Source organism: Suncus etruscus, chromosome 5 (assembly GCF_024139225.1).
Source record: "Suncus etruscus isolate mSunEtr1 chromosome 5, mSunEtr1.pri.cur, whole genome shotgun sequence".
In the NCBI taxonomy this organism is placed as follows: domain Eukaryota; kingdom Metazoa; phylum Chordata; class Mammalia; order Eulipotyphla; family Soricidae; genus Suncus; species Suncus etruscus.
In genome coordinates, this window is record NC_064852.1 from 63,053,374 (window position 1) to 63,081,345 (window position 27,972).

Genomic DNA, 27,972 nt, shown 5'->3' on the forward strand with positions numbered 1-27,972 from the left:
AAAAAAGGACCCAAAAATAGGAAGACAGAAGGAAATAACAAAGCTGAGAGCAGAAATCAATGAAGTGGAAACCCAAAAAACAATCTGAAAGATCAACGAAAGCAGAAGTTGGTTCTTTGAAAAAATAAACAAGATTGATAGACCACTGGCAAATCTAACAAAGAGAGAGAGAGAAACTTGATAACTCGTATTAGGAATGAAAAAGGAGGGATCATTACTGATATGAGAGAGATTGAAAGGGTAATCAGAAACTACTTTGAGAAACTCTACGCCACTAAAAATGAGAACCTGGAAGAAATGGATAAATTCTTGGACTCTTATAATCTTCCACGGTTGAAGGAAGAGGATGTAGCATATCTAAACACCCCCATCACCATTGATGAAATTAAAACGGTAATCAAAGGTCTGCCGAAAAACAAAAGCCTAGGCCCAGATGGATTCACTAATGAATTCTTTCAAACTTTCCAAGAGGAACTACTACCAATCCTGGCAAGACTCTTTCATGAAACTGAACAAACGGAAACACTTCCAAATAGCTTTTATGAAGCCAACATCACCTTGATACCTAAACCAGACAGAGATGCTACAAAAAAGGAAAATTACAGACCAATATCGCTGATGAATGCAGATGCAAAGATCCTCAACAAAATCCTGGCAAATAGGATTCAATGCCTCATTAAGAAGATCATCCACTCATCAGTGATCGACAAAGGTGGGGAAGAAACTGAATTAGGAAAAAATGGTTACTGAATGAGATCAGATAGGAGGAAAAAGAACTAGTATCCAATAACCCAAGCAGGATACCCATAGCCTGGAGTGGCTGCCAAGTCAAATTGGGGGCCCAAGCTGTAGCGCAGCAGTATGCCCCTTGCCTTGCATATGGCTGACCCAGGACTATCCTCGGTTCAATCCCCAGTGTCCCATGTGGTAGGTACCCCAAGCCAGGATCGATTTCTTAGTGTATAGCCAGGAGTTTCCCCTGAGTATCACCGGGTGTGGCCCAAAAACCAAAAAAAAAGTCAACTTGGGTCAATGTTCTCTGTGTGATGGAGAATACAGAGTTGGCTTATTGGAAGTCTCAGTGAGCAGAGACTTTGCATTCCCCAGAGATGAAAAGTCAGGTACAAAAAACAAGGGTGGGGTGAGGTTAGGACAGTGGCTGGCAGAAGATAATAGCAAATGGACATAGGTGAGGAGACATTTGGGAGTTAGAGCCCCCAATTTTAACATAATAGTTGTGAGGCCAGGTGGAAGAAATTTTCTAGAATAAAACCTATATGTCTGGCTTTGGGGTGGAGTGTTTCTAAAGAGTGTGCCATTTGTAGGCAAAGTCGAGCTATGTGTTTTTACTATATTGAGTTTTAGGGGGTGTGGGACAAAGTGTGTTTGTGCTAAGTTGGTGCATGTCTGACTTAGAAGTACAGTTGAAAGTTTATGTCATAAAGAGAATTCTCAGAAAATAGTTGGTGCCTTCAGATAGTTGAAAAAAAAAAAAAAGAAGATCATCCACTATGACCAAGTAGGTTTCATCCCAGGAATGCAAGGATGGTTTAACATCCGTAAATCTATCAACATCATATACAACATCAACAGGAAGAAAAATAAAAATCACATGATCATATCAATAGACGCAGAGAAAGCATTTGATAAGGTCCAACACCCATTCTTGATCAAAACTCTCAGCAAGATGAGAATGGAAGGAACCTTTCTCAATCTAGTTGAAGCCATCTACCACAAGCCAACTGCAAATATTATCCTCAACGGAGAAAAACTAAGAGCCTTCCCTCTAAATTCTGGTACAAGACAAGGCTGTCCTCTCTCACCACTCCTATTCAACATAGCACTGGAAGTACTTGCTATAGCGATTAGGCAAGAAAAAGATATCAAGGGAATCCAGATAGGAAAGGAAGAAGTCAAGCTCTCACTGTTTGCAGATGACATGATACTCTACTTAGAAAACCCTAAAGACTCTACCAAAAAGCTTCTAGAAACAATAGACTCATATAGCAAGGTGGCAGGCTACAAAATTAACACACAAAAATCAATGGCCTTTCTATACACCAATAGTAATAAGGACAATACGGACGTTAAGAAAACAACCCCATTCACAATAGTGCCACACAAACTCAAATATCTTGGAATCAACTTGACTAAAAATGTGAAGGACCTATACAGAGAAAACTATAAAACTCTGCTCCAAGAAATAAGAGAGGACACGCGGAAATGTAAATGCATACCCTGCTCATGGATTGGCAGGATTAACATAATCAAAATGGCAATACTCCCCAAGGCATTATACAGATTTAATGCTATCCCTTTAAAGATACCCATGACATTCTTCAAAGAAGTGGATCAGGCACTTTTGAAATTCATTTGGAACAATAAACACCCTCGAATAGCTAAAGCAATCATTGGGAAAAAGAATATGGGAGGAATTACTTTCCCCAACTTTAAACTGTACTACAAAGCAATAGTTATCAAAACAGCATGGTATTGGAATAAGGACAGGCCCTCAGATCAGTGGAATAGGCTTGAATACTCAGAAAATGTTCCCCAGACATACAATCAACTAATTTTTGATAAAGGAGCAGGAAACCCTAAATGGAGCAGGGAAAGCCTCTTCAACAATTGGTGTTGGCACAATTGGATAGCCACTTGCAAAAAATTGAACTTAGACCCCCAGCTATCATCATGTACGAAGGTAAAATCCAAATGGATTAAAGACCTCAATATCAGCCCCAAAACCATAAGATATATAGAACAGCACATAGACAAGACACTCCAGGACATTACAGGCATCTTCAAGAAGGAAACTGCACTCTCCAAGCAAGTGAAAGCAGAGATTAACAGATGGGAATATATTAAGCTGAGAAGCTTCTGCACCTCAAAGGAAATAGTGCCCAGGATACAAGAGCCACCCACTGAGTGGGAGAAACTATTCACCCAATACCCATCAGATAAGGGGCTAATCTCCAAAATATACAAGGCACTGACAGAACTTTACATGAAAAAACATCTAATCCCATCAAAAAATGGGGAGAAGAAATGAACAGACACTTTGACAAAGAAGAAATACAAATGGCCAAAAGACACATGAAAAAGTGCTCCACATCACTAATCATCAGGGAGATGCAAATCAAAACAACGATGAGATACCACCTCACACCCCAGAGAATGGCACACATCACAAAGAATGAGAATAAACAGTATTGGCGGGGATGTGGAGAGAAAGGAACTCTTATCCACTGCTGGTGGGAATGCCATCTAGTTCAACCTTTATGGAAAGCGATATGGAGATTCCTCCAAAAACTTGAAATCGAGCTCCCATATGATCCAGCTATACCACTCCTAGGAATATACCCTAAGAACACAAAAATACAGTACAAAAACCCCTTCCTTACACCTATATTCATTGCAGCACTATTTACCATAGCAAGACTCTGGAAACAACCAAGATGCCCTTCAACAGACGAATGGCTAAAGAAACTGTGGTACATATACACAATGGAATATTATGCAGCTGTCAGGAGAGATGAAGTCATGAAATTTTCCTATACATGGATGTACATGGAATCTATTATGCTGAGTGAAATAAGTCAGAGAGAGAGAGAGAAAAACGCAGAATGGTCTCACTCATCTATGGGTTTTAAGAAAAATGAAAGACACCCTTGTAATAATAATTTTCAGACACAAAAGAGAAAAGAGCTGGAAGTTCCAGCTCACCTCAGGAAGCTCACCACAAAGAGTGATGAGTTTAGTTAGGGAAATAACTACATTTTGAACTGTCCTAATAATGAGAATGTATGAGGAAAATGGAGAGCCTGTCTAGAGTACAGGCGGGGGTCGGGTGGGGCGAAGGGAGACTTGGGACATTGGTGATGGGAATGTTGCACTGGTGATGGGTGGTGTTCTTTACATGACTGAAACCCAAACACAATCATGTATGTAATTAAGGTGTTTAAATAAATTAAAAAAAAAAGAAAGAAACTGTGGTACATATACACAATGGAATATTATGCAGCTGTCAGGAGAGATGAAGTCATGAAATTTTCCTATACATGGATGTACACGGAATCTATTATGCTGAGTGAAATAAGCCAGAGAGAGAGAGAGAAAAACACAGAATGGTCTCACTCATCTATGGGTTTTAAGAAAAATGAAAGACATTCTTGCAATAATAATTTTTAGACACAAAAGAGAAAAGAGCTGGAAGTTCCAGCTCACCACAGGAAGCTCACCACAAAGAGTGATGAGTTTAATTAGAGAAATAACTACATTTTGAACTTTCCTAATAATGAGAATGTATGAGGGAAATGGAGAGCCTGTTTAGAGTACAGGCAGGGGTCAGGTGGGGAGGAGGGAGACTTGGGACATTGGTGATGGGAATGTTTCACTGGTGATGGGTGGTGTTCTTTACATGACTGAAACCCAAACACAATCATGTATGTAATCAAGGTGTTTAAATAAAAAAAATTAAAAAAAAAGAAAATAGGAAGACAATGGTGGTGAGAATATTGCACTGGTGAAGGGGGTTGTGCATTTTGTGGTGGAAACCTAATTATGAACATGTTTGTAACCAGTGTGCTTAAATAAATTACATAAAAAATAAAAACTCTGATCACTTTATTGGGCACACAAAGCAAGCATCCTAATCTTTGTCTCTGGAGCTAAAAGGCATGGATAAAACTCTGGAGGAGATGGTACACTTCTTTTTATACTGTTTTTCTGGGGCCTTATAGATATTTAAGAGAGCTTTCCAGGTATTGTGGAAATGCATGAGTTTGCATTCTGATTCTAGAGTCATGTGCTATCATCAACAAGTTCCTATTTTACTGAGAATCCGTTCATTTTCAAATATTTTACTTAATTAACTTACTTATATTTTTATTATTTTGTTGGATCCTTCCATCCCTCTTAAAGGCAAACAGGACTTATAGGCAAACAGCACTTAGGGATGCTGAAAAATAATGTCATGAGCAGGGCTGGGTAGTGGGTGACTGAATGATCAGAGACATTGCAAGAGCAGTGTGGGATCCTGACTTTTTAAAAAAAATGTTGTTTGTTTCACAATGAGCCTTTTTCTTTTATTTTAAAATTTTAATTTATTTTAGGCACTATGGTTCACAATGCTTTTATTGTAGGATTTCAAACGTAAAACATACCAGCACCACACATTCCATCAGTATCCACTTCCCTTCACCCTTGTTCTAGTGTCCTCTCACCCCAAATCATATCCCTTAACTGTAGCAACCTCCGATTGAATATCGGTTCTCAGTTTTTGTTGCCTTGAAGCATTTACTATCTTCTTCATATTGTACTTGAGAGTTAATTCCGTATCTGTTCATTTCTTTCTAACATCACTCAGCATGCTGCTCCCAGACATGATAAATTTCTTAAAACTCTTTTTTGCTGTTGTTGCTGCTGTTTGGGGGCCAGACTTTGTGATGCTCTGGGCTTACTCCTGCCTCTGCATTCAGGGTTAACTCATGATGGGGCCCAGAGAAGCAAGGAAGTACTAAAAAATCACACAGGGATGGTCACCTGAAAGACAAGAGCTTTATTCCCGTCTCTAGACACACATTAACTTTTTAATGCTTTTTTTAAAAATAAAAGAAAACTTTTGGGTCACACAGAATAGTGTGGGAGGCCACTTCAGACTCTGTACTTTTGGGTGTTACTCACTGCAGTGCTTAGGGACCTTGCAGTGCAAGGGTCAAATGCAGGGGTTTTGCATGCAAAGCGTGCACTCCAGTTTATTGAACTCTCTCCTTAGTCTATAGCATAAATATTTTTGTTTGTTTTTGGACCCTACCCAGTGGCACTCAGGGGTTACTCCTGGCTCTGTGCTCAGAAATTACCTCTAGCAGGTTGAGGGGACTATGGAATGCCAGGAATATAATCTGGGTCTGCTATATGCAAAGTAAATGCCCTACCATTGTTCTATTACTCCAGCCCTGCTTAAACACTTTTTCATTTGTATTTCTTGAGTCTTTTATTTGTGGCTGACAGAATTCCAACACACTTGATTGTGATGCTATTCACTTTGCCCTAGTGTTTGCTTATGTGATCACTAGGGATTGACTTATTTAATTGTCATTTTACACTGTTTGGTAGTAGTGTTCAATGAGGGCTGCACACATTGTTTGAGGGAATCAGAGATCACAAAACAAATCTTTTTAGAGCCTTCAGGGATCATAGACAGCAATGTGGCTGGTACTTTTCAAGGTGCTTGTGAAACCAGATAGGGGGTCAAACTCAGATCCTACACTGGCAAAGCAAGAACTTTGACAAGGAGTCATCTCCTGGCCCCTAACATTGCTTTTTAAAATAGTCCTTATCTTGATTATCAAATATTTTGTACCTTAAGTGACTGCCTCAATGACCTCAACCTCTCGTCAGACCAATGAACCAATTTCTATATTGTTGGGTATTGTAAGGGATGATGATCAGTAATTTCATATCACTCAAAGATAGGCCTTTCTTAAATAGAATCCCAAGGGCCATTTCTTTACCATGTACTTCCCATCCTTAGCTCCTCTGTGCATTATCCATACAGCATGTTCTAATAAAACTAACATCGTATAGTGCAGTGGGGGGGGGGGATAGAATTTTAGATAGCTTTGCAAAATGTCCTCTTATCTGATCACTGGATTAAATTGAATTGAAACCAGACTTCATAACAAGAGAACTTAGATATAAATCTCCATGTGTACACTTTTGAACCTTTTTAAAATTTGAGAAGTTACAAGTTGCTATCAATGTTATGTAATGTATATAAATGTCTAGCAAAGCACCCTTTCATTTATTTTGAGTAGCTTCTAATGCTTTTGCTTCGACTTTGTGCTAAGGTCCAGAAATGGTAAGTCACCTGATGTCAGAAAGGAATTTCATGAGTTGAATTTAAGTGGTAGGTCTATCTGACCCTAGTCAGAGACATTAATAGCTGGTTTACTCCAAGAATGGTGACTTGTAGTGAATAGCTCATAGCAAGTCCACCTCCAAATAATGAGGCCCTTACTGGCTCAGAGTTAAGCTGACTCAGCAAAGAGCAGCAGCGCAGCCTAACTGCTGGAAGTGGGTATTCCGTTTCCATTGGGGAACCTCCTATAGCCTCTATTATCTCTATCAACCTCTCCAATTTCTGACATGCAGTTGACAGGTGCTTTCATTTCCTCATTTCCAGTTCTTTACTTTTCAACCTTTTTTTTTTTTGACCTGACTTCTGTTCCTAACTCTTCCAGAGCAATCAGCAACATCCTGCCTGAGTGTTGAAATGCTGGGTCTTCCCTAGAGACCTCTGCTTTGTGAGGCTCTGTCAGTTCTTGTGCTCCCGAGTTCTTTTCCTTTTGCACTTTCTGCCATGCCCACAGCCAGAGAAAGTGACTGAGCCAGTTCCAGCTACATCTCTTGCTACCAATTCTCTTCACCTCTTTCATACCCATGAGCTCCAAAGTATCATAGTTCCCCCAGCCCCAAGTCATCCTGCCCTGGCCAACTTTTCATCCATTTTTTCCCATCTCTGAGAGACCCTTAACTCACCTTTCTGTTCAAGTAACACCACAGCCACCACCCCTTCAAACCTAACTGAATGAAGTTAACATGCTTGCTTTGCATGATGTCAAGCCTAGTTTGATTCCCAACACTGAATATGGCCTCTTCAGGGCACTAGCAGGAGTGACCTGTGAGCACAACCAGGAGAAGGCCTGAGCAAAATAACCAGATTTATTCTTGTGGCAGGGGAGATAGATCAACAAACAGAGCACATACTTTGTGTCTGTGAATCCTAGGTTCAATCCTCCATACTGTATGATTTCCCCCCAAGCATTTCTGAACACCTCTGGATGTGGGCTGCAAATCAAACCAAACCAAACCAAACCAAACCAAACCACCCTGTCTCATTCTTTTTTTTTTTTTTTTTTTTTTTGGTTTTTGGGTCACACCCGGCAGCGCCCAGGGGTTACTCCTGGCTTCAAGCTCAGAAATCGCTCCTGGCAGGCTCGGGGGACCATATGGGACGCCGGGATTCGAACCGATGACTTTCTGCATGAAAGGCAAACGCCCTACCCTCCATGCTATCTCTCCAGCCCCCACCCTGTCTTATTCTAAGGCTTGTGTTGGTGGTATCTTCACTCTCACTCCTCTGCCTTCTTTTCTCCCTGGTCTCTGTACTGTTCCATAGTAGTGGCCCACCACATCAAGTTTCTGCAGTTAACAGTATTGCCTGTATCCTTCACGCCTTTAAAGGAGGGTCAGGCTCTCCAAAAAGTTATATATGTAGGACCTTAGCACTCTCTATCTCACTGTGCTATTTGAGCCCCTAAAACCACTGAAAACATTGAAGATATATTACTATCATCTATTTTACCAACAAAGAAATGAACATGCTTTACACAGACTTGACTTGGCCTCAAAGTCCCACAGTGAAGGAGGTAAAGTTGGAAGAAAGACATTTAAGAGCTTTGGCCTATGTCTCAACCCCCATATATACAACCTCCTTGGTAGGGGATACCCAGGAAAACTGAAAGGGATTGCTCCCCTCAAGTTTTTTAGATCTTACTGGGAAGCAAGCACACATAGGCCCAGGTTCCTGGAACATGGGACATAGTATTCAATGTAGAAATATGGGCTGTTGAACAGTGTATATCGAAGACCTTGCTAGATTTATATTTGAGCTCTTCTATCTAGATTTGCAGCACTTCTGATCATTTTCTGTACATTGCAGCTCCTGGTATGTGGCCCATACTTTAAGCAGAAAAGATGAACTTAGAAGGGGTGAAGGAGCGCTGAAGAGATTACAGTGTAAACTGGAGAGGTGTTGGGACAGTGGGTTGAGACTAGGTTAATGGTAGGGCTTGGAAATGCAGGAAGGTAGAAGAGGAGAAACTGTCACTTCAGGTTCACAGGCTAAGTTCTCTTCAGTACCTGGGAGCCAGTAAAATGGTTATCAGGGCCTGTCACTGGACCCTAAACCTTTTGTCCCAACCCTTCTATAGCTGTACTGAGCAGAAGCTCCACATATGAATGCCCTCCCCCCTTTTTAAAGAAATGTCCTATCTTTTTTCCCTCAGACTCTCTGAAATGTCCTATCTTAGTTATGCCAGGAAACATTTTGCAAATGTATAAAAGAAAAAAGAAACCAATTCAGAGCCAAAGGGAAGTGCTGTGTTCTACAGCTTGCCTTGGTCATTCAGTGGGAACACTTGCTCTGAGTGGTTCCTCTTACGCAGCATATTTCTGCTGGCTCCAGGACTTTGGCCAACTATAAAGCTTAGCAATAGAAAAGGAAGATATTTGGAAGGAGGAAGAGTGTTTGGCTAGGCCTGGAGAAAGATCAGCTTTCCATGCAACTATGTTCTCTGAAGTGGAGACCTTTGAGATCAATGGTAAGGTACCTCTCCTTGATGCTGCTGCAGTGGGCAATGCATTCTACAGGTAGATAGAATCTAGATTTGCACCAGAGATGTTCACTAATACTTTTTGGGGGTGTTCATAATAGATCTGTGTATTTCATATATGATTGCTGTGGTTTATTTCTCTTGGCGTCACAGCTCCTTGAAACTATATTTAAATATTTTCTCTCCAATTGATTCTAATGTTTATTAAATTCTTTTAAAAATTTAGTGCCTTGGACCTGAGAGATAGAACAGTGTAGGGCGTTTGCCTTGCACACAGCCGATCTAGGACAGACGGTGGTTCAATTCCCAGCATCTTATATGGTCTCCGGTCCCTGCCATGAATGATTTCTGAGAGCAGAGGCAGGATTAACCCCTGAGTGCCACCGGGTGTGACCCAAAAACAAACAAACAAATTAGTGCCTTATCCTGAGGTACAGGTATGTTATGTCCATGCCAAACATGAGGTATGCAATTTCCTCGAAACTGGAGTTGCTATTTAATGAATTAAGACTTTAGATTTCTTGCAGGTGACTTCAGTGGGACATGATTGGGGGGTGTGAGGTCAGGGTGCATCTCCCTCCTTTCCTAGGATAAAGTCGTAGCTTTGTAATGAGATTGACTTAAGTTCCATTCAGGTGTTAAAAATTCAGATAACTCTTCTCTTTTATTTTCTCCTTTAGCACTACACAAGGAATGTAACTTTTTATTTCAAAACTATAATTTGTAGTCCTTTAAACCAACTGGAGAGTGCTCTCCATTCAGTTTCTGAATTCCTGCTCCAGAAAATCTTGAAATTGGCTTCAAGTCAATTTGTCATACTTCCTCTCTATCTTCTCTGCATGTTTAGAAGAGGTACAATTTTCTCCCTTATCACTCATCCATCATCTGTGGAAGTCGCTGCCTAGGCCAGAGGGTATGGGGATGGCAAAATGAAAAGCTTAATGCTATCTCTAGTGATTTTCTGCAGCAACAAAGGAAGCCTGTGATTAAACAACTTTCCTAATTTGGGGATGGGGAGGGTCTCTCAGTTGGTTCTCAGAGGGCCTAATATCCTACTGGTCATTCTTGGTCAACAAGGATAATAGGGCCCAATAATGTGGTGCTGCTCAGGCCACTTTGGCAATTCTGAGGGCCTCCAGATATGCATCTAGCTGCTGCAGACGTCCTGCATCTCAGCAACTCTAGTGGGGTGGAGTCCTTCACGAGAAGAAAGCGGAAGCAGGAGCGGCAGAAGGGGATAATGTCGAAAAAATGATGACCACACACAGAGTATGTAGGGTCAACACATCTTCTGGCAGGAGTGCGACTAATTTATTTTCCAAACAAGGATTTTTATAGGATAAAATAGTCACAGGTGCAGAGAAGGATGATTACCTTAACAAGGCAAAGTTAATTGTAAAGGAAAGGTAACAATCAGGACAGTTTTTAACAATCAACCTCAAATGCAAAACAAAGATTAGGAAGCAGGAAATATCTAGAAACTTGATCTTCACTGGGCTGGGCTCTATTATAGCCCAAAGTCTGTTTGATTACCAGAAACTTCAGCTGCAAGGACATTTTTGAAAAGGAGAAAAAACATTGTCTTAACTTATAGGTTCTAAATAATATCCAGAAAAAGGGGTTCTCTTGAAATCTTGGAATTTCTGAGCCAAATTATTTGATAGAGGCCACAATTTTGCCTGAGATTTGCAAAGAAGAGATAGCCAAATGACCGAAAATGTAATGCCAAACATCTCTTCGGAAATTTCTCAACCATCCACACAGAGGGAAAAAGGCGTCCTCAGGGCCTGGAGAGATAGCACAGCAGCGTTTGCCTTGCAAGCAGCCGATCCAGGACCAAAGGTGGTTGGTTCGAATCCCGGTGTCCCATATGGTCCCCCGTGCCTGCCAGGAGCTATTTCTGAGCAGACAGCCAGGAGTAGCCCCTGAGCACCGCCGGGTGTGCCCCCCCCCCCAAAAAAAAAGGCGTCCTCAGCTGGCCTTTTGAGGAACCCGTGAGGGTTATTTCAGTTCGCCCCACCAGGAAAATCCAAGGATACATCTGGTGGGCTGAGCTTCCATAAAAGTTTATACCATGGCACCTAGCAATGCTCAGGAAATCAAATAGTGCTGAGTTGTATCATACTAGGCATGCACACTTAACCTTGCTCTATCTCCTCACCTTCAATATTACTAATATTGATTATTCAACACTATGGGGATTGTAGAGTTCTGACTATGTGATGTGTGTGTGTTTGTATGTGTTTGTGATGCTGGGAATTGAACCAAAGCAGCTGCTATTATTGAGCTATATTCGTGGACCCAATATATGTAATGTTTTTAAGATTTAAAAGCATGAAAGTCAGTTCATAAAATATTTGCAATTAATTCTTAAATGGTCTCACTGCCTTCAGCACTTAGGTAGTAGACAAAAATAAGAGCTAGCTCAGACTTCAGAGAGCCCAGAATGTCACTGAATTGGCATGAGGGTAGCAGTGAGCACATAATCTGGTTATTTCTGTACAATATTTATGTGCTTGGAGGACTATTCAGAGAAATGCAATAGGCTTAGTTTTGTTGGTGAACATTAATTGGGGAAGTTCAGTGGTATCAAGACCAGAACCATTAATATTAATTTTATTCTGTGGATATTAGGTGTTTCATTGGTTTGCATTGGAGATAATTTAGATAACATGGGAGTAAAGTGGGAAGGAACATCAGTGAGCTAGACTGAAAGCAAGAAGTGAGAAGCACAGAGAGTTTAAAGAAAAGATAGAAGGCCAGATTAGAGAAGCATTAGAGATGAGCAGTTAGAATATCATGATGGGACAAAGTACAGAAGGAGTCCAAAATGAATCTCAATTCTGATGGACACCACTAAAATCTAAATCTTGCCAGTTTGACTTGAAATGTTTCCCTGGATGAAGCAATAAAACAGTGGATAGGACATTTGCCTTGCATGTGATTGACCTGGGACCAACCTGGGTTCTATCCTTGGCATCCCATATGGTCCCCCCAGCCTGCCAGGAGCAATTTCTAAGCTCAGAACTGTGAGTAATTTCTGAGCACCATCGAGTATGGACAATGTAAATAAAACAAAAAACATGTTTCCCTAACTGCATCCACAACTCTTGTCTTCTCATCCCTAAAGCATATACATATGGAACTTTCTATATGTTCTAATTTATAGAACTTTCCTTTTTGAACAAAGGTCACTATAAATCTCTGTAGCCCAGTGACAATCCTCTTAAGGCTTACTGAGATGAATAAAACTATCTTCATTTTTCTTCCTCCAGCTTAAAGTTGCTTCAGTTTTCTAAACTCTTGATACCTTGCTATTCTTTGTCAGGTCTTTCCTCATAGACTATCCATCCCTTATCTTTACTCAAGAGGGAACTTGTTCAGAAGGATCTTGAATATTAACTTAGTGTCTGTTGACAATCTTTTTCTGGAATGTACTTATTTTTACTTTATTTGGTTTGTTTTGGAGTTACATCTGACTGTGAAGAGGGCTTACTCCTGGCTCTGTACTCAGGAATCACTCCTACTGGGTCTTTCAGGGCATTATGTGGTGACAGGGATGGAACCTGGGTTGTCAGTTTGCAGGGCAAGCACCTTACTCCTGTATTCTCTCTGCAATCTTCTTTTCATGATTTTGAAATGATTAATACCTTTCTGGTTTGAGTTTCTTTCCTCTCTCCTGACATGTTTGTTGCTCTTGGTGTCCCTCTATCCTGGCATGCCTTTGCAGGTCTATGTAAGGTCATCCACTGGATATCTCAGCCCAAGTCCCACAGACTTCATATCTGTTCACCTGTTGTTTCCCACTGATTTTCATCTGAAGATCATTACTCTTGATAGAGAAATTCCAAAATATACAAATAGAGAAGTTAAGCATTTTGCTAATTTTTATTTTCACCTACCATTCCCTTTTCTCTTGTTATTGCACTGACCAGGAATCACATATGCACGTGATTTCTTGATTATGGGTCACACACTTGACTGTGAGGCTCCCTGAGGATCTTTTAGTGATTGTATTGGGGCAGCTGTGATTAGACTGCTCACTGGAGCTCAGTGTGGTACTTTCCTGTGTGCACATTTTCCTGTTGACACACATGTGTTGCCACCATGCTCAGAGATCACACTCTTTTGAGGTTCTAAGTTCCCAAATTTCTGAGCTATCTAAACAAATCAAACCATTGGTCTTCTATTTGCAAGGTATTGGTTTTGATCCATTTCTAGATTCCTTATGGTTCATGTTATTAGTGCTAGACAAGGTAACCACTCCTATCATAAGTGTGGGCCTCACCTAATGAGTGTGATCCCAGTGAATTCACATACAAACACTACTATAGTAACAGTGCAAACCTCAGTGAACCCAGCTGATGAGTATGTGATCACCACAATCCATGAAAGCAACTATCCCAGTCATCACAAAAACAATAAGAACAGTAAAATGATTGGAGGACATGGATTTAAAAAAAAATAGCATGAAGCATTGGGTCCCAGCTATGGATTTAGCTATTTCTTCTCCCTGCTGCAAATAAAATATATTACTTTTTCCTAGTGGAGCTCAAGCCTGGTGGCTATTCTGGCTAGTATAACTATTTTCATTTCATGTTCTGAGTCAAGTCACTGTTTCTCTATATTTTAGAAACATTTAACCTTAACCCAAAGAGTTTGTTTGTCTAAGTATTTATTGTGAAATGATAATAATTTTGCAGAATCTGCCGAAAAAAATGCAAAGGCAAGCCTCTGTGACCTCATGCAATTTCCCACTGTGGCCATGTCATGCATAGCTATAATACAATGCCGCACCCAGCAAATTGCTATCAGCAAGAACCACAGAGCCTATTTAGATTTCATTAGTTTCATGCACACTCATCTATCTGTGTGTCTAGAGTTCTCTGCAGTATGAACATATTGTGTGTGTTCTCACCTGACTACCACCAAGTCAGGATGCTGCTCAATCACCCTGAGACCCTCAATCAAGCAAGTCCTTCTATACAAGCTTACCATTTACTCCTATACCACAACCATTATCCTACAGAAACCACCAATGTCCAATTTCCACAATTTTGTTATTAAAGAATGTTATATAGGGACTGGAAAGATAATACAAGGATTAAAATACTTGCTTCCATACTATGCTGACCTTAGTTATAGCCCTGGGACAGCAAATGGATCCCTGTGTCCTGCAGCAAAGCACAAAGCTAGAAGCAAGCCATAAGCACTGCTGAGTGTGGTCCCCCAACAACAACAAAAAATTATCATTTTTTGTTTGTATGTTTCGTTTTTGGGTCATACCCGACAGTGCTCAGGGGTTATTCCTGGCTCTGCACTTGAAATCTCTCTTGGCCGGCACCGGGGACCATATGGAATGCCAGGATTTGAACCACTGTCTATCCTAAATCAGCATGCAAGGCAAAATGCTCTATCTCTGTGCTATCTCTTCAGCCCCAAGAAATTATCTTTTTTAAAAATAATGCTATATAAATGGAATTACCCACTAGATAACTTTTTGAAGATTGGTATTTTGCCCTCACATAGTATTTGCTGGAATCTATCCAAGTTTTACGTATAAGAGTTCTCTTCAGCCATCAGAATTATTCCATGATATAATTGTATCACAGTTTAACTTTTTACTTTACATATTTATTTATTTATTTATTTATTTAGTTTGGTTTTTGGGCCACACCCGGCGATGCTCAGGGGTTACTCCTGGCTGTCTGCTCAGAAATAGCTCCTGGCAGGCACGGGGGACCATATGGGACACCGGGATTCGAACCAGCCACCTTTGGTCCTGGATTGGCTGCTTGCAAGGCAAACACCGCTGTGCTATCTCTCCGGGCCCCTACTTTACATATTTAAAAACATATGATTAATTTTTATTTTGGGGACTAAAATAAATAAAAATTCTTTCTTTTCTTTTTTCTTTCTTTTTTCTTTCTTTCTTTCTTTTTTCTTTCTTTCTTTCTTCTTTCTTTCTTTTTCTTTCTTTCTTTCTTTCTCTCTCTCTTTCTTTCTTCTTCTTCTTCTTCTTCTTCTTCTTCTTCTTCTTCTTCTTCTCTTCCTTCTCCTCCTCTTCTTCTTCTCCTTCTCCTCCTCCTCCTCCTCCTCCTCCTCCTCCTCCTCCTCCTCCTTCTTCTTTGGTTTTTGGGTCACACCCGGCAGTGCTCAGGGGTTAATCCTGACTCTGTGCTCAGAAATCGCTCCTGGCAGGCATGGGAGACCATATGGGATGCCAGGATTCTAATCATTGTCTGTCCTGGATCGGCTGCTTGCAAGGCAAATGCCTTACCATTATGTTAACTTTCCAGCCCTCAACCTTTACAATTCTAAATAAAATGCATTTATCTTACTTTAGCATGACTTTCAAGCACCCCTCCTTTTTTTTTCTCTTGTTAAGGTCTGTCAGTACCTTGTATATCTTATACCCTTATACCCCTTATCAGATGGGTATTAGGTGAATGGTTTCTCCCATCTTGTGGGTAGCCTTTGTATCCTAGTCATTGTTTCTTTCAAAGTGCAGAAGCTTCTCAGTTTAATGTAGTACCATTTGTTTCTCTTTGCTTCCCCTTGCGTGGACAGTAGTGTTTTATCCTTGAAAATGCCTTTAGTCCCAGTGTAATTGAGTGTTCTGCCTACGTGTTACTCTATGTAACTTATGGTTTCAAGTCAGATATCAAGGTATTTAATTCACTTGGAATTTAATTTATTTAATTTATTTGATTTATTTATTTATCTATTTTAATTTATCTGACATTTAATTCATTTGACCTTTGTGCATGGTGTTTAGAAAATGTCTAAGTTTACTGTTTTTGTATGTAGTTGATCAGTTATGCCAACACCACTTGTTCAAGACTATTTCCTTGCTCCACTTTAGCGGGTTTTTTGCCCCTTTATCAAAGATTAATTGATTGTATGTTTAGGAGTCAATCTCTGAATAACAAGTCTATTCCATTACTCTGAGTATCTGTCTTTATTTCAATACCATGCTGTTTTAATGACTATTGCTTTATATTACAGGTCAAAGTTGAAAAATATAACACCACCCATCTTCATTTTCCTAAAGATTGCTTTAACTATTTGTGAGCATTTATTGTTGAATTTCAGGATGTTTAATCTGCTTTTTTGAAAATTGTCATGTGTATTCTTGGAGGGATTGCATTAATCCTGTACAATGCTTTTGGAAGTATTACCATTTTTAAACATTTACTTTTATAATAATTTATTTATTTAAGCACCATGATTACAAACATATTAGTAATTGGGTTTCAACCATAAAATGCACACTGCCCTTCACCACTGCAACTTTCCCACCACTGTTATTCCCCATTGTATTTCCATCTTAATGATGTTAATCTTCCAAATCCATGAGCAGGATATATGTCTTCCTTTCTGTAGCATTAAATAAATAACGATGGTGCTGGATGGAGGTGGATGGCGATGGATTTCTCTCCGCCATCCCAGGCCACGTGGCTTCGCAACCCCATCCAGCAGGAGGGTCCCAGGCCCAGGTGAAAGGCGAAATCACTCACAGGCAGGCATTAGGAAGCATCATCTTTATTCATGCCCTAACCACCACAGGTGTGTGGCCTATCTCATAACCTTTCAAGCATTCGGCCATTTTTAGCCCTGCATCATATAATTCAGCCATCTTCCTTTGGCCTCCATCCTGGTCAAAGACCAAAAGAGGCAAAGAACCTAAAGCCCGGGAGCGCAGCAGGGCAGAGACCTCTAATCCCCTGGCTCCAGGGTTTATCTACCTATTCCAAGACCCCTCCCAGGAATGGGCGGGGTTTTGCAGGTAAGGTTACACCTAATATCTGGTTCCCAAGACCCCTCCCAGAAATGGGTGGGTCTTAGGTAGCTACACCTAGATCCAGGGTCTCAGATAGGTACACTACACTTTGTTTGAGATCATATATGTCACCCAGGACATATATATTATGAAGCAGTGTTTCTTTTTTTTTTGAGTCACACCCAGCAGTGCTCAGGGTTACTCCTTACTCTACACTCAGAAATCACTCCTGGCAGGCTCGGGAGACCATAGGGGATGCTGGGATTCGAACCACCATCATTCTGCATGCAAGGCAAATGCCCTACCTCCATGATATCTCTCTGACCCCGAAGCAGTGTTTCTTGAAGCAGTGATTTTTACTTTTATTTATATATGTCTTTCACCTCTTTAGTTAAGTTGACTCTAAGGTACTTGATTTTCTGCAACACATTGTGAATGGGATTGTTTTTTACATTCTCTTTCTTCTTTCTCATTATTTGTGTATCAAAAAGCTATGGATTTTTGCTTGTTAATTTTGTAGCCTGCCACTTTACCATATAAATCTATTGTTTCTAGAAGCTTTTTGGTAGAGTCTTTGGGATTTTCTAAATATAGTATCATGTCATCTGCAAACAGTGAGAGACTAACTTATTTTCCTATATGGATGCCCTTAATATCTTTTTCTTGCCTGATTGCTATGGCAAGTATTTCCAGTAGTATGTTAAATAGAAGCAGAGAAATTGCGACCCCCTAGGACCCTGCCCGCAGGGTGGACTGAGGCAACCTTGTCTTGTGCCAGATCTTAAAGAAAAAGCTTTAGTTTAATTTTCCCCATTGAGTATAATATGTGCCATGGGATTGTGGGAAATGGTCTTGACTATATTGAGAATAATTCCTTCCATTCCCAACTTTCTGAGAGAATTTTTTATGAATGGGTGTTGGACCTTGTCAAATACTTTTTCTGCATCTATTGCTATGATCATATGATTTTTATGTTTTCTTTTGTTGATATGGTGTATTACATTAATTGACTTGCATAGGATAAACCATCCTTGTATCTCTGAAATGAATCCTAATTGGTCATGATGTATATGACATTCTCATTGAGCCATTAGATCTTATTGTTAGATTCTCATTCTGGGAAAAATCTAACTATGCTTAAATTTTAAGTTTATGAAAGAATTCTAATATAATTCCGTTGAATTCAACAGATATTTATTGAACATCAAAAATGTGGCTTTTAGAATACTTAAATAAGACTGAACCTGGATTCCCTGCCTTTGGCTATACCTGATAATGCTCAGAGATTACTCTTGGCTCTGTTCTCATCTGTCTAGCAGTGCTGGGGTGGAATTGGATCAGTTGAATGCAAAGCATGTGCCTTAACCTCTGTACTATCAGTAACTGAATCTGCATTTTTAACAAGAGCTTTAAAATAGCAAATTAATGTTAATTATTGTTATAAATATTCAAATTATTTAATATAGTTTGAGTTTGGGTAGTTTGTAGATTTTTTAGAAGCAGCTTTTTTTTCTAATTTGCAATTATTTTCCTTAATAAAGTTAGTAAAAGTATTTTTATGCAGTTTATTGGTGGTTCTCAGGGACTGCCTGGATCTGTGCTCAGAAGTGATCCCTGGAGGGGGGTGTTCTGGGGATAATATGTGCCACTAAGGGTTAAATGGGGGACAATGGGATGGAAGACAAGTAGCCTAATCCCTGTACTATCTCTCAAGCTCTTCCTGGTACGGTTTTTAATGGCTATATATCTGTTTTGTTAATCTTGACTTATTTCTGACGTTTTATTGTTTCTTTTTGTCTGTGTAGTCTTATAATATGTTTATTTTACTCAGAGACATTTTAAAATTAATTTTTTTCTTTTGTATTCTCATTTTAAATCTCAGTGACTTCTGATTTTATCTTTATAATTTCCTTTATGTGCTTTCTTAGTGATTTTGGCTTCTCTTTCAGGTGGGAGGAAGCCCAGTTTATTGAAATCTTTTCTCTCTTGCACTTTAAGAATTCTGTGCTATATAACTTTCCTTCCCAGTTCTGACTGGATATCTCATAATTTGATATCTAGTGTTTTTACTCTTATTAATATATTTAAATTTTTTAATTCATTGATTCAAAAAACATCTTCTAAGATCCCATAGACCAGAGACTGGGGAGTGTCATGGACTGTGAATTGGGTTGTAATTGCATCTGGTTTTAGGAATCTGCTCTCCCAACTCAGAGCATATAGACAGAGATTGGTTCATCTAGAAACATAAATAGGTGACTTCTAGTCTTGTGACAAATTGGAGGATCAGGGACAAGATTTGGGAGCAATAAGCTCTTGTTTTTGGTATCTTTCCTGAAGTAGCTGACAAAGAGGAGCCAGGGGCACAGATTAGGACCCAAAGCAGAAATTTCTTTGATCAAGATTGTATTTCAGATCCAAAGCCCAAGAAGAGAAATGGAATGAACTGCTTCATGACCCTTGTCATTGCCTACTTGATTCTGCTCACTGTGTGTGCTGGATTGCTGGTGGTAAAAGGTAAGTCCATATTTATCTGTCTGCTCTCTCTTGGGATGAGTAAGTATATGAGCACAGGGCTCACATGTGACACAGGACTCATGGAAGATCCTGGGATCATCAGTCCCTGTATTGGAATTAGAGTGGGGAAACAGGACTGGAGTGATAATATAATAGGTGGGGCAGTTGCTTTTCATGCAGCTGACCTGGGTTTGATCTTCAGAACACCATATGGTCCCCTTACTCTGCCAGGAGTGATCCCTGAGCACAGAACCAGGAGAAATCCTGAGAACAGCTGAGTGTTGCTTAAAAAAATAAAACAGCAATTAAAAAATGTGGGGAAACAGAAGAGAGCGTGAAAGAGCATGCACATTCATCAATGTACCTGAAGTGTGTCCAAAGCACATGTAAAGATATTAAATCACAGATTCACGTCCTCTAAACAGGAAGTGGGGCTTTTTGATTAGAATGCTCTGATTAACATTATTTTACCTCCCAAGTACATCCAGTGAGAACTGAACATCACAAAACATTCCATCAGTAGACACTAAAGTAATTTAGAAATCCCTGTTGCATACTTAGTTGTCATAAACAAAAATTATGCACATATGATGGTGACAACTCATGAGTTCAGGCCCACTTATTCAGAGTCAGATGGTCCAGCCCAGACTGTGCATGAAGCTTCTGAACAGTTAATGAAAGTTGATTGTGGGTGCTGAGGTGCATGTTTGAGACAAGCAAGAATGTTCCATGAATGTGCTACATCATGGTTGGTGAGTGAACATTCATGTGCAGCAGAAGGGAAAGGTTCTGTTCTCATGGTTGGCCCTACCAGTTCAGGAAAAAGGAAAACTAAGCTCACATGTTTAGGACACACACACACACACACACACACACACACACACACACAAACGACTTAAGAATTACAACCCCTTGTGTTTTAACAAAGTTCCTAAAAGAATGCTGGGGGGCGGGGATCTAGTTTTAAATCTGCAGGAACGGATCTCTGATCTTGAGATTGACTTTACCAATGAAACGCTGGACTCTGAGATCGTCTTGGCTAAAGACAGCCAGCACAAGTTCTTCCAGTGGACAACTCACCTCCCCAGCCTGACACGTCGAGCCTCTGGGTTGCGTGTCTTGCAGTTCCAGTTACACCAGGTGCGCAGAGACCAGGATCTGCTGTCGCAGCAGGTGGACAACTTCACACAGAACTCAGGTTTGGAATTCCCAGTGAAAGGATGGGACTGGAAAGGGAGCTAGTTGATTAGAACCAAAGTGGTCCTGTGGATCTGAATCCCTTCCCTGGCCTGGTTTAGGGGTCTGGAGGTCAAAACATGGAATTGAGTGTCCTATGGCTAGATATGAGATTAGTTTCCAGGGGTCACTACAGACAGAGCTCTCGGAAGCAATGCGGTAAGACCTCTTGAAACCAAAGACCCTGCCCAAGATCTCCAAGAGGTATGGATAGGAGCACCTAAGTTTGAGTTACACAACTTTTAGACAAATACAGAATGTTTCTAAGCATTCTGTAGGAAATGGAGGAAAGATGGGGACAATGCCCAGGGTCACTGTCAGTTGCCATATAGTATTTGCCAGTGGAAACAATTGTGAGTGCCAAGGCAGTACATTGAAAAGCCAAGGATAGTGGGACCACTAGGGAATCATGTGAGTTTGAACCATCGGTTGAGGTGGAAACATGGACTCCACAGTGCCCCTTGGGAGCTATAACTTTCAAGTGTAGACCATGAGATACAACTAAATAAACGCAGACACTTTCCAAGGACTCATTCCTGAAAAACAACCAAGTGTTTAGGCCTTATTGTCCTTGCCATCTTCCTCCCCACCTCTTCTACTGGAAATTTTTCAGAATTCCTACTGCATGCTGGTAAGTCTATGTATATCTTCCTGCCTGCAACCTGTCCTCCTTTCTTTGCAGAGTTGTTCCGGGTCAAAGGTGAACGAGGCGCACCAGGTAGGCTTATGTAAACTATGGCCAATCCTGCCCTTTCCTCTAGAGATGCCGCCAAACCCCTCCCTGCCTATTCCTTTTTGGATCTTGGCACCTGACCTAATTTTGTCTTATTGGTTTCCATAGTTATCCCATAATCTGTGAGTGCCCCTTTGACCCCAACCATGCTTCATCTTCCAGTATTTGCAACTTGCTGGAGCCTAAAACTGGGAAACTGTCTCCCTACTCCTCCCACCAAGTTTTCCTGGGACAGCCCCACCTAATGTTTAGCTGTCCCTAAGCTTCCCAGCCACAAGCTCAGGTGCCCTCCTTTGTCTCCTGTAAGTTTTTTCAAAAGGCCTGTTACCAGATATATCCCCTGAGCACCCTATCTGGCTTTGAGGGAGGACACTCGTCACACTGATGACCTGATGTTGATGCCCAGTCCCCAGAGCTGTGAGAAATATATTTCCCATTGTTTCTGCTGTGGGGTTTGGGTAGAGTGGGCCCAGCAGACTGAGAGGGCACCAGAAATCCCTACATATCTTAACCTTGTGAGACCCCATGAAGACAGAAAACTGCCTTAGTGAAAACAAACACAGGTATTGTTCATCCAGAACTTGTCAAGTCTTCCCTAAGGTTTCAGGTGTGGACCCCAAGGTAGCCTGCATAATTGATATAGGAACCCATTTTGGGAAAGGAAACTGGAGCTCAAAGCCATGATGAGACTTGCACAGGGTCTCTCTCTCTCTCTCTCTCTCTCTCTCTCTCTCTCTCTCTCTCTCTCTGTCTGTCTGTCTGTCTGTCTCTGTCTCTCTCTCTGTCTGTCTCTGTCTCTGTCTCTGTCTCTCTCTGTCTCTCTCTGTCTCTCTCTCTCTCTCTCTCTCTCTCTCTCTCACACACACACACACACACACACACACACACCAAATTTATGCTGTTCTAACTGGGTTCAACCTTTTGACACATTCAAGAAGCTGCATTTCTTTGAGAGAAATAGCAGACACAAAACAATCACAAGAACCCTACCTAAGTGGCTTTTCACTTAGGCCCTGGATTTTAAGCATCAGGGTTCTGTTTTCTGCCTAGTCTGCCTTTCTTCTCAATCTATTTGTCATAGTTTTGTGTTCCCAACCAATCTTTCCTTCCTCCCTTCCTCCCTCCTTCCCTCCCTCCCTCCCTTCTTTGCTTCCTTCCATCTTTTCTTCTTTCATTCTTTCTTTCCTTCTTTCTCTTTCTTTTCTTTTATCTTTCTTTTTTCTTTCCATCTTTCCTTCTTTTTTCTTTCGTTTATTCATTTTTCTTTTCTTTCTGTGTTTCTTATTTCTTTTCTTTTTTCATTGTTTTGTTATTGGGGGGGTCACACCCAGCAGCGCTCAGGTGTTACTCCTGGCTCTGCACTCAGAAGTTGCTCCTGGCAGGCTTGAGGGACCATATGAAATGCTCAGATTTGAACCAGGGTCTGCCCTGTGTTGGTTGCATGCAAGGCCAATGCCTTGCCACTGTGCTATTGCTCCAGCCTGTTTTTCTTTTGTTCTTCTTTCTTCTTTTGTTCCTCCCTCCCTCCTTCCCTTCCTCCCTTCCTTCCTTCCTTTTATCCTTCTCCTCCCTCCCTTTCCCTTCCTTCCTTTCCTTCCTTCTTTTCTTCCTTCCTTCCTTCCTCCCTCCCTTCCTTTCCCTTCCTTCCTTTCCCTTTCTTTCTTTCTTCCTTCCTTCCTTCCTCCTTCCTTCCTTCCTTCCTTCCTTTCTTTCTTCCTTCCTTCCTTCCTTCCTTCCTTCCTTCCTTCCTTCCTTCCCTCCTTCCTTCCTTCCTTTCCTTCCTTCCTTTCTTTCTTTCTTTCTTTCTTTCTTTCTTTCTTTCTTTCTTCTTCCTTCCTTCCTTCCTTCCTTCCTTCCTTCCTTCCTTCCTTCCTTCCTTCCTTCCTTCCTTTCTTTCTTTCTTTCTTTCTTTCTTTCTTTCTTTCTTTCTTTCTTTCTTTCTTTCTTTCTTTCTTTCTTTCTTTCTTTCTTTCTTTCTATACCTTTCTTCTTTTTTTGAGGCACCTAGGAGAACTCAGATTCTCAGATTCTCATTCCTGATGGTGCTCAGGAACCATATGTGGTGCTGAGACTCTACCTGGCATCTGCTGCCTGCCTCACCTGCCATACAATTTCTCCAGCCTGGTGTGTTCTTTTCTTTCCTCTACACAGCTTTCTTCTCTTTCCCGTGAAAATTTTACAGTTTTGCTTTACCTCTGCACAAAATTTGGCTGAGCTTCTGCAGACCAAACTTGTAGATGAGTTTGTAATTTCTGTGCTCCCCTCCCACACATCTCCCTATACCAGAGGGCTCCTGCCTTCTGGCAGCATCGCAGTTGCTATCTGAGAAGAGAATTCAAAGTCACCAGATCACAGTGGAGCCCTAGATACCAGACTCTTGTTTCTTGGCCCCCTAATTCATTCTCTCTCTCTCTCTCTCTCTCTCTCTCTCTCTCTCTCTCTCTCTCTCTCTCTCTCTCTCTCTCTCTCTCTCTCTCTCTCTCTCTCTCTCTCCATGACTGGCCTACATACTAGTTTTCTTCCCTTTCCAGGGCCCCCAGGACCTCAAGGCCCACCAGGACTCAAAGGAGCAACTGGTGAGTCATGCTAAACTTAAATGCTGTATGCAGAGAGAACTTATATGGTGAAAAAAACTGAGGGCACAAGACACAGACTAGGCCCAGCTGCATCTCTGTGGTGTAAGAAAACCTCATCCACTGCAAAGGGAAACTCATTTGGAAGAAAAAAATCACTTTTAAGGAACTAACTTGAGGAAGGCATTGAATAAAAGAGCACCCAAAGAAACTCATTCTGTCTCCAGAGGGGACTTTCTGAGAAGGGGAGTGTGGACAGTTTGAAGCGGGTTTAAGGTGCACGAAGGACATAAGTATGCAGGCTCTGGTACATGCACTCGTATTTTGCATGCTCATGCAACTTTACACACATACATGCATTCTCTCTAATTCTCTCTCTTGAGCCCCCCCCCCCATTTTTAACTGCCTTGAACACATGGTCTGTCTTGCTCTGTCCCTTTTTCTCAACTGCCTTCTAAGGACCTGGGGACTACAGGCACCTCCAATCTACACTCATTCCCTAGCCTGAGATCCCTGGCAGCATACAGCAGGGAAGGTGCTTGCCATGCACGCAGTTATCCTAGGTTGGATCCTTGGTGAGGACCAGGATGGTACTTCCAGTGCAGTGGGAAGAAAATGATTAGCAAAGACAAAAGGCAAGGACAGAGAAGAAAGACTAAAAACCAGAAGGAGTAAATGTCACATCCAGAATCCACCTTGATGACAGGCATTTATCTCTAGAGCAGCTTTCTCAAGTTGGGGCTATGGGTACTTGTTCAAAACTCTGAACATGTCTTCGTGTTTTTTCATTTGTTAATTTTGGGGAAGAGCACCCTTTAGTGTTCAGGACTTACATCGGGCTCTGTGCTCAGGGATCACTCCTGGCAAGGTTTTGGGAACCCTATGGAGTAGAATATCAAACCTTCGTCAGCTATGTGCAATGCAAGCATCTTACCTCCAGTACTGTCTCTAGTCCCTAGGCCTGTATGTCTTTGAAAGTTGGATGATTTTGAGATTTTGCTTTCCTCACATTCTATGAGAATCTTCCTCTTTTTGGCTCTTGGTTTCTAATGACTCTAGTGAGAGAAGGGCTGGAAGCTTGGTTGATAAGCCTTCACTTCCCTTGTGTGAGAATACTAAATCTACCAAGATTTAATGTTTTTATTTCAGAAAAGAGTGGCAATTCAACAGAAATTGGAGTAAAGCAATGATGCATACCAGCTATACGGGTTACAAATATTAGAAGTGAGGGTCAGAGAGATAAAGCAGTAGGAAATGTGCTTGCCTTAAACACAGCTATCCTAGTTCACTCTCTTGTACCTCATATGGTCTTTCAAGCTCTGCTAGAAGTAACCCCTGAGCTCCATAGGGTATGATCCAAATGTATTCCCCTCTGTCCCTCCAAAGCCACCCAAGATTAGATAGACAGTTCACCACATGACAGACACTAAATAAATGGCAGATATTAGTAGTAGTCATTTTAGGATTAAAAGGTAGAAAGGAAAAGATTTTAGTTCCAAGATTAGGCAGCTATAAATTATACTCATTTGTTATGTGACATAGGAAAAACCACTTACCCTTTCAGAGAATTAAGTGAATTAACTTCAATTTATTCACCTTAAAAATAAATATAGTAACGGTTAATGAGAATTAATTACAACCGGTATATGGGATATATAATATATATAATACAGTGTCTGGCAAATAATTGTTTACTTTCTAAGAAATAGGGGTGGTGGTTGCCTTCAGGCAGAAAGCCCTTAGCATGGACAAATCAACCCTCAAATACTCAATAGTTGGAGTTAAACAGTAGACTTGTTTGACTGGTTTGTTCAACAACAGAAAGCGAAAGTTTTTGGGAGAGCAAATTGTGCTGAGGGAATGGAAGAAAGATTAGGTAGGAATTGGACTGATCCAAAATGAAATGGCAAACTTGGGGTGGAGTTAAGGTTCAGCCCACTACTACTAGCACAAAAGCACAAGGGGCCCAGAATTCTCCTGGGTGGGACCAAAAGGGAATTCATGCAGCTAGGAGGTGGATGAGGTTCAGCCCACTACTGTTAGCACAAAAGCACAAGGGGCCCAGAATTCTCCTGGATGGGACCAAAAGGGAATTCATGCAGCTAGGAGGTGGATGTGTGTGATCTTAGAATGTGACTTCCAAAGGCAGAAGTTCATAGTTCTCTTTGTGAGAGGGGAACTCAGGATCTGAGTAACAGATCGGCTGCCTCACTCCAGCCCTGAATTCATGGAATCAAAGTCCTATAAGCACTATCTGATATCTAATATCTGATATCTAATATCTAATATCTGATATCTAACACCAAAACCAAACAGAAACAAAACTAATTTCTAAATAAATTGATATCAGAAACATTGATCACTTACCTGGAGCCTAAAGTCTTTTAAAACTTAGATCCAGGAAGACTTGTACCACAAGCGACTTTGCCTCTGCTCCTCATCAATTTCCTAGTTCACTCTGTTTCCTACTTCAATATCTTCTGGAGCCTATTCATGTCTGACATACTGAAAATGATGACAGGACGCCTTTTGCTGTTTTGTTTGGGCCCACACAACCAGTGTTTGGGATTACTCCTTGCTTACTTTTCAGGGAGTATCTCTCAATGATGCTTGGGAGATCACACATTGCCAGGGATTAAAATCAGGCCTTTCATCTGCCAAGCATTTACTCTAGCCCTAAAAGAAATCTTTTAGCCAAATTTCATCCCAAATATTCTGGACCTGTTTGTTAAAAGATGGGGAGCATCTCACTGAAAAGGATACCTGGAAGCTTACTAACTATCACTGAACCCCTATTTTCTATTGAGGAGACATGAGCAAAGCAATGGCAGGGCCCAGCCTATAACAAATTCACCTTTGGGAAACGGGGTCCCCGACCTGCTCCTAGAGAAGCCTCCCTCAATTGCTATGCACCAAGAAGTGTCAGGAAAGAATAAGTGAGGAGCAAAGGACTGGGGAGAGGACAAGACAGAAGCAAGCCTTCACAACTGATGACAAGTGCAAAATTTAAAACCCTTCGTGCCAGAAAACCAGTGGTTGAAAACTAGCAGGAACCAGATGCTATGGTTTTCTCTCTGCTCTCAGTGTTCAAGATCTGCTTTTTACAGTATCTGGATTTTACTTTGGGAGGATTGAAAAACCTTAGAAAAGATGAAATTTGCTGCAACTTAGTCACAACTTTAAGAGATCATGTTGAGTGGAGTAAGCCAGAAAAAGAAAAGCAAACACAGGAAGATCTCACTTATCTGTGAATTATAGAATAACTAGATGAAAAAATGCATTGTAGTAAACGGGGGATGCCTAGATCATCACCCTTGAGCCAAGAGCTAAGGAGAAGGACATATAATGAAAGAAATCAAGGAAGAAAGGAAGATGAAAAAGGGAAGTAATGGGGGAGCAGAGATTGGGTTGAGCTTTCATTATATGGATGATGTAGAAGAGTGTTATAGATATGAGCCCAAAGACTCATGAAAATTGAGTGCTAAGCTGCATTCACCAACTTTGTATTATTCCTGTCAAGGTAGCAGGCAGGATGGAGACACCATGGAGTATAGGAACACTGGTAATGGTGATAATACTGGTAGTGGGATTAGTGTTAACATATTATATTCCTAAAATGCAGCTACCAGCAACTTTGTAAATTGTAAATTTGTAAATTATAGTTCTTTAAATAAATTTTAAAAATTAAAAAAATACTCATTCCAAAGAGGAAGATGGACCATAGCCGATAAGGTG

The 27,972-nt window shown here is 40.9% G+C and overlaps 1 protein-coding gene across 1 annotated transcript in view; it reads left to right on the forward strand.

Moving 5' to 3' along the window:
• The first annotated feature begins 9,209 nt into the window (after positions 1–9,209).
• MARCO (macrophage receptor with collagenous structure) overlaps positions 9,210–27,972 on the forward strand; it is a 38,886-nt gene continuing 20,123 nt past the window's right edge. Inside the window, exons 1-5 of the mRNA XM_049773151.1 lie at positions 9,210–9,383; positions 19,594–19,695; positions 20,657–20,893; positions 21,614–21,649; positions 24,196–24,240. Coding sequence (XP_049629108.1) covers positions 9,350–9,383; positions 19,594–19,695; positions 20,657–20,893; positions 21,614–21,649; positions 24,196–24,240 — 454 coding nt within the window. The 5' untranslated portion in view covers positions 9,210–9,349. The remainder of the gene's footprint in view (positions 9,384–19,593; positions 19,696–20,656; positions 20,894–21,613; positions 21,650–24,195; positions 24,241–27,972) is intronic.